The sequence below is a fragment of the Nylanderia fulva genome, unplaced genomic scaffold (assembly GCF_048542155.1).
Source record: "Nylanderia fulva isolate GAGA-0341 unplaced genomic scaffold, ASM4854215v1 Scaffold1, whole genome shotgun sequence".
NCBI classification, from domain to species: Eukaryota; Metazoa; Arthropoda; class Insecta; order Hymenoptera; family Formicidae; genus Nylanderia; species Nylanderia fulva.
In genome coordinates, this window is record NW_028189192.1 from 4,372,446 (window position 1) to 4,380,185 (window position 7,740).

The 7,740-nt window shown below is 34.5% G+C and overlaps 2 protein-coding genes across 8 annotated transcripts in view; both read right to left on the reverse strand.

Annotated features, from left to right (window-relative positions):
* tmod (tropomodulin) overlaps window positions 1-2,909 on the reverse strand; it is a 47,483-nt gene extending 44,574 nt beyond the window's left edge. For all 7 annotated transcript variants that reach the window (XM_029299486.2, XM_085480168.1, XM_029299489.2 and 4 more), the window contains exons 1-2: window positions 2,844-2,909; window positions 1,704-2,234 (exon numbers count right to left, since the gene is read on the reverse strand). In XM_029299486.2, coding sequence (XP_029155319.1) covers window positions 1,704-1,871 — 168 coding nt within the window. In that variant the 5' untranslated portion in view covers window positions 1,872-2,234; window positions 2,844-2,909. The remainder of the gene's footprint in view (window positions 1-1,703; window positions 2,235-2,843) is intronic.
* LOC114928361 (methylthioribose-1-phosphate isomerase) lies at window positions 2,548-4,886 on the reverse strand. The gene is made up of 5 exons (XM_029299496.2): window positions 4,572-4,886; window positions 3,949-4,187; window positions 3,663-3,871; window positions 3,360-3,568; window positions 2,548-3,236 (listed from the first exon to the last, which is right to left on the reverse strand). Exons 1-5 carry the CDS (start codon window positions 4,707-4,709, stop codon window positions 2,943-2,945), a joined length of 1,089 nt encoding a protein of 362 aa, XP_029155329.1. The 5' UTR covers window positions 4,710-4,886; the 3' UTR covers window positions 2,548-2,942.
* Between the last annotated feature and the right edge of the window lie 2,854 nt (window positions 4,887-7,740).

Below are 7,740 nucleotides of genomic sequence, written 5' to 3' on the forward strand. Positions count from 1 at the left end.
TTCTTTTGGTTAAAAATCTTCTCGCGGCTCATTTTTCGCGATTTTTGCTCTCTTAGAGATATGCTCCTCTTTTAATAACTATTCAGAAAGTCTCAGTCTGTTTTTAATACCAACGCGTTCATCATAATTTACACTTAATGAGTCCTATACTTAATTGGGCGTAACGGCGTTGAAATGACATTTAAACTTTAGCCAAGAATTTTGCAATTTTTATCCATATATTCAAACAGTTTGCAAGCGCAAACTGTTTTGATGCTTTAAATCTATTTTTCCATAATTATATATCAATAATAAAGTCTTCTTCTAAAAATAATATGAAACATAGATTTTCTGAAACGTCTTAAACTGATATAAATAATTTCAGTCTATTAACGTCTATTTTGTCAGTTTAAATAAAAGCTCCGAGACAAGCTGACAAAAATGACACTATTATATAAACTGAAATTTATTTATATTAGTCTATTATACCAAAAGATCTCAAAATATGTCTCATACTATTATCATTTATAAAGAAAGACTACGTTATCAATTTTTCTTTTTTTATAAAAAGTATTCATAATAATTAATTTTGGAGATTCCTGATTTTTTCTGACTAAAATGATAATTCTTTTTAAAAGTTGATTTACGAAATCGCATGACACATGAGGACAACAGGAAGACGCAAATCGCGAACGCGAATATATTTATTGTTAATCGGAAGTCCGATCGCAAACCATGTCGTCAACCGTTCATTTACGCGTCTCTCGTCGTTTCTGCGTTCGAAGAGAGTTCGTTGCCAGTTCTAAAATCGTCGTCCTGACAATGACGTAGGATCGTGGCCGTTTGTTTCTCGAGGGACGAGCTGATCCTCTCTTTCGACGAGCGAAAAATCGTTCGCAATGTCGCGCAACATTGCGGAAAAAACTTCGCGACTTTCAAGCTTTCAAATTAAAATTGATCTAGATAATTCAGTGTATCAATAAATCACACCTCACGGTGGGTGTGCAAAATGATAAATAAACAATATTTGGCAAATTATTATATATGCAACGACTTTTACGCACTTGCTCGGCGAATTTTGCGTTGCATCTACGACTGCATCTTATATACTCGAGTTTCTCTGGACATTCGTGATAATAAACAGACGGAACAGTTTACTAATTCCCGCGGGCTTCTGGATAATCTATCGTCTGTATCTATAGAATAATCGAATGATCTCAATATATCCGTAGTTCGAAAATAAATTGCAGACACAATCAATATCACAGAGCAAGATAATAAATGTACTCAGTTCTTCTCTCATTCTCCCTAATCTTTATTTATAAAAGTAATTTTTCAAATCTCTCATCAAATATACGAAAAACTTTTAGCTTGAGATTAAATCGCGTTTAAATCTTCTCAGCTATTAAATTCGAGAGATTTTCTAAAATTTTTATGTTAAGAAGAAGTATTTATATATGTATTTCAGACTCTTGAAGAGCTGAGAGACTTTTGTTATATAAAAGACCTTAACTAATAAATTTTTATTTGCTTGCTGGAGATGAAACAATTTATATTTTCGCTTCTGAATGTGCTGAGCTCATCGCTCTCACACATTATCTCTCAACTATACAATCACCCTCCACGTAGGAGCGATATAAACGCCCACGCTGCGGCGCCGGCAGTTACCTCGACAGTTACGGGGATCTCGAACATCATATATGAAATTGTCGTTGACAACTTACCTCCTGGATCTTATAGCTGGTGCGGATGGTTTTGCGTCTGGTAGTGGTGATCTCGTAGGACTCCTCCACGGTGGGCGCTTCCGCATCGTTATCGCTGCTGTTGATGACACCGTCATCAGGCCTCATCATCGTCTCGTTCATCCTGACGTTCTCCGTGTCCACTTCCATCGAGAATTAAGAAATAAGCTTCCGATCACGAAGAGGTCTCGCTGCGAACGCCTATGGAACGGCAGCGACAAACACCACGGTTTGTCTACTACGCGGCCACCAGCCGCGTTCCGATTTCGACGTGCAGCGAAAAACTTTTTACAGCGCTCGACGGAACTATTCCGGGCGTCCAAGTTCCGCGCGAAACGACGAGGCTGACGGTACTAAAGCACCGCGCCACGGAAACCCCGAACAGTATCCCACGCTGCGCCTCTTTCGACGGCGAAAATAGAACCTCGTGTTCTCCCGCAGGAGCACGGTATTGACGCTACTCGTTGGTATCGTAAATTACGGATTTCAGGCATCTATCACACTCTGCGCGAACTGCAAATCGAACATAAACACAATTACATATACGATAAAAAGCAGAGCTCGTATTTAGGAATGTGAAGTAATTCATTTGTTACTTTGTGATAGAATTTCTAAGGATTAAGGATTCATATATTTCTAAGGATATGAAGAGATTCGGTATATAAGAATTTACTTGATAATTCGAAGATTAAGGAATTGAGGACCGAAGATTTCATAATCGCATATCTAATAATTCATAATTAAGTGTTCGAATATTACGATATTATATGTGTTAATCGTAATACGCAATGATAAATCATACGCATATTTCGAACTTCATATAAAATATGTAATAAAATGTTTCTTTTTATTCAATACAAATTTTTAAAAATCTCTTAACGCAATAACGGCATTATATCGTAGCCTATCAATAATAGGATAACAAAGATCCTTAGAAATTCAATCAAACCAATATAAAATTATGCAATTTCAGCAAATACTGAAAAAGCATTTATAAAACGCTATAACAGTTTTTTAAATAGCTAGTCGTAGATTAATTTTGATCTAAATACAGTCAATAAATTGATTTTCCTGAGCTATTATATCATATAATCTTCTTTTCTACAATGGCACAGTACTTACGGAATTCAATTAAACAGTCTTGCATCTTGATATTTATAATTGGTATATACGTAATGTTGGTGCGTCGTAAACGCGTATGTTTCTTTATTAAACAACAAATTATTTATTTGTGTGTCCACTCAGTTCTTCTTTCGCACGTATCAACTCAGACGGTTTAAAAGTACCAATTTCCGTAATTATCCCGGTAATTAAATTTGCTGGTGTCACATCAAACGCTGGATTCCAACATTTTATTCCCTCTGCTGCGATCCTCTTGTCGTTTATGTGAGTCATTTCTCGTTCTGATCGCTCCTCGATGATTATATTATCACCATTATGCATTTGGAAGTCTATGGATGTCATTGGTGCAGCCACGTAGAAAGGGACATTGTGATACTTGGCGAGAACCGCAATCTGTAATCAATACAGATAGCTATATAAGTACATGCTGTTGTATTCAAGGTGAATGGATTATTTTTAAATTATTATTGTTCATTGCTCTATCTATCTATAACGTTTAAAGATTAAAACACTTGCCTGATAAGTCCCAATCTTGTTGGCGGTGTCACCATTCAAGGCAACTCTATCTGCACCCACGACAACCGCCGTGATCTGTTTCGTTTTCAGTACAGCGGCGACCATGTCGTCGCAAATTAAGGTCGCTGGTATCTTGTCGTGCACCAATTCGTAAGCGGTCAGACGAGCACCTTGGTTATACGGTCTAGTCTCAGTGCAATAAACATGCTCTGAAAAAGTAGATAACAATTGAGAGTTATAATCTTAATTATTCAGATGATTATCAAGATAGCGATTTCGAGAAAACAAGAGAGTTATATTTACCGAGCCTTCCCAATTCATGAAGAGATCTGATAACGCCTAAAGCTGTGCCGTATCCCGCGGTAGCGAGACTTCCGGTATTGCAGTGTGTGAGGATCCTAGTAAAATCATCTTTAGGTACATTTTGCAGAATCTCATGTGCACCAAAATCTCCAATTGATTTATTGTCTGCCACATCCTTTCGCAGCATCTCCTCTATATCATTTATAAATCTACAATTTCAAGATGCAATATAAATCATAATGTTTGGATCTTTCTTCAAAAATAAAATAAAGTCATGAGAACATACTTGTCTTTCATCTGAGATAGCATGCAAATATCACTATCGCAAAGAGAGTTTGCCAACTTTATCAATTCATTGGCTGCTGTCTTCATGTTAACGGCAGTGGGACGTGCTGATACAAGATAATTCAATTTTTTCTCGATATCCTGACAAAAAGCTGTCTTATGTTCATATTCTGGATGCTGAATAATCTCCGCAGCCAAACTGAGACAGCCTACAATAGCTATGGCTGGTGCACCTCGTACCTAAAAATTAAAAATATAATATAAATAATTCTATAAACATATATATTTTTTTATGTTAAAAATTTCAAATATATTATAATGCTATGTACTCAATTATATTTTATACAAATAACTATACAAATATATGAGACATATGATTTATCTTTGTCATCAAGCTGATGAAGTATCGCAAGTAAACAAAATTTAAGATATAAAGTGATAAATATTGAAATAAATTAAGGGAAGATATATTAATAAAAATATCTGTATCGATTATAATCAATAAAACAGAGATATAATAACATTATTTTGTCACTTTATGTATATCAATATTAAGATAACTATAATATTAGATATTCTGTATCAAACATTGCAAAACATTGTGAAAAACATTCGCAAGCTTACCTGCATTTTATGAATGACCTTCCACCCATCCTCGACATCTCTGACCTGAATATAGTGGGTTGTCGCCGGCAGTAACGTCTGATCCAGAATTTCCAGCTTGCCATCCATCTTGTTCCATTTTATCGCCTGTAGTGTCATCGCAATCAAATTATCGTAACTCGACTTTCTTGTCTTGTCACGATGCAGCAGTCTTGAATTTTGTTGAATGAACGAGCCGCAAAAACAACCGGCTCTGATCGGAGTAAAGCAAAACAAAGTAAAATTGGAGTAGGGAGTAGTCGGAGTTTGAACACGCGACACGTTCAACAATGACGCGCCATCTGGCGGACGAGATAGGGATTTAAATTACCCCCTCCCTCTTACTCGGCTCCTCACGCACGCCGACCCGCCGACGTAATCTTCGAGCGTGTTGCATAATGTTAACAAGTGAGAACAGCTGATAACGCCTAGAAGCTATTCGTCCGATTTCGTCATCTCGTTTGCCTTGAAATTCCCTGACAATTCCAAGACGTAAAAACGAAAATTAAATGCGTTCTAGGATCAGATTTGTTTCATTTTATTTAAAAACATTGTATTAAAAAAAATACAAATATTTTATTTAAAAGAAATGCAAATGGATGTTTAAATAAAAATATTTAATGTTTATTGAATTAATTTTTTTAAATAAAAATACAGTATTATATATAATAAATTGCAATTAATCTCATTCGCGCACTAATTTAAATTTGAAATTCTCTTAGAATGAGATAGTTCTTATACCTATATACAAGAAACAATTTTTAGCTCTTTAAATGTAAATATATATACTCGAAATTAATATGGAAATATATTTCAACAATATGAGTTTTGATTAATTATACATATTACGATCCTATAAATATTAAAAATAGTCTCATTTTTCATTTAAATGCATTATTTAATCTGCATCTTTCTCTTCATAAATTAATTTGCTATTTAAACAATGCATATTTATCTGACAAAATTGCATAATATTTTTAAAACTCCAATAAATTTATTTCTCATAATTTGATTTTCTTAGAATGATAGTTATTATATTATCTATACAAAAAATACATAATTTTTAGCTCTTTAAATATAAATACATAAACTCGAAATTAACAGAAATATATTTCAACAATATAAATTTTGATTAACTACATATCACGATCTTATAGACATTAAAATTGTCTATCATTTTTCATTTAAATGCATTATTTATTTTCCAGCATCTCTCTCTCTTTAGGAATTAATTTACTATTTAAAGGGTGCGTATTTTTATCTTAAAAAATTATATTTTGAAGACATCAATATAAATTTATTTCGCTCAGAAATCGATATATTTCGAAGATGAAAATAATTTTTATATCATGTATAATATTATGTCAGTTTTATATCATTATTTCGATAAAGCCAAGCAACCGTCTTTAAACGCGTTTTAAGGTTTCGATGACGACGTAAAACGTTCGTCATCTTATTCTCCTTTTTATTTTCTTTTCGCGTGTAATGCACGTAAAATGACATGAGGCTTGGTCCTCGTCGATCGTTTCACTTCCGAGTCACGTGCGCCATAAAGTCTGGCGAACGTACAGAGGATGAGGAAGAAGATGAAGAAGAGAAGCGCGCCCGTTCGATGTAAGACGGTGCGCGAAAAAGCTGCAAGCTTGAGAAAGAGCGCACGTATTTTTCAACGAAACGAGACAAGACGCACTTGTCCCGCTCTTCTGAAATCGCCCTGGCGTAATTCCATTTACTGTTTCTCACGGCGGAATTTTAAAGCGCAAATATCACGTCACGTCGACACGCGTGACAACGCGGCCTCGTGCATTATATGAAAAAAAAATGTGGTCAGCTGCAATCACGCTTTATAAAATATTCGATATGTATATGAAATAAATGTTTACATTTATATAAAGTGACAACTGAAGAGTTGGTGAAATTATTTTCGCGAACAGATGAGTAAAATTAAAAAAATCAAACTATTATAAATTATAAGAAGCCTGTCAATTATTAGCATATAATACAAAAGTTATATAAAATATTTTGATAACTGAATTTTGCTACTGTTTTTATATTCTTTTTTTAATTTAAAATTTGACTATCAAATTGTGTTTTATATCATTTGTATGCTATAAAATTAATTAACTAATAAAATTGACCAGGTTTTTTGCATTCATATGAGTTTGATTTCTTTTTTAGTTCATCCAAATAACAGTCGAATAATTTCAGCAACTTCCTTGTCAACTTTACGTGTGCGTGTAAATGTATGTATATCGATTCAGACTCCTTTGAACGATTGCACCGGCGAAACGTCAATCCTATCCATAATCAAACAATACCCACGCTTTAAAGCGTCCCCATCGTCATATCGAGACGGTGAAGTTCGATTCACGGCCCTTTGTATAACTCTGCAAAAACGACCAGATTAACAGGAATTGACAGGAATGTATTCTGCGGTATTGATCTCTTAATCTTCCGACTTCCAGATTAGTTGGAAAATATTAAAATTTACCTTGTCATTGCTTCCTTTATCTTATAAATTTGCGAAAAGCAAAGAAATTTTTTTTTTAATTAATTAACTTTTTTGCGAGGTAGAAAAAATTGTTACGAGGCAATTTTTGTTGCTTTGAGAAAAACAGAGTCGATTTCTTCAGATAGTTTTGCTACTTCAATTGCATTCGCACCTCGATTGCTCTGTATCTGTATCTTTAATTAGATATTTTGTCTAGCTCGTTAGATCTCTTTAAGAAACTCGACCGAAATAAATATAGTATACAATTTAACGCTTCTGGAATATTTTGCGAAATAATTCTGTCTCACGTTGTTGCACCAGATGTAAAATACTATCGCTTATCTCGATCTGACCTTACTGCTTTACAAACACATCGCAACGTATCGAGATAATGTAAACGAGACAAACTCATTAAGCGAGTTTCTCCTTTAATTCGTTTTTGTTTCGCGTATGAAACGGTTCTAAATTTTCGGTAAGATTTAATGTGACGGAATTTACCTTGGTGCCTCTTACCTAAGTTGACATGACGAAGACGAGACAGATGATATTAATCAGGGCATCTCTCCAAGGATATCTCCGAAGGATATTCGGGGATCTTCGGACTTGGAGGAGGAAAGCGGAAACGTAGAGAGAATATAGATGGATAATGAGCACCTGAGG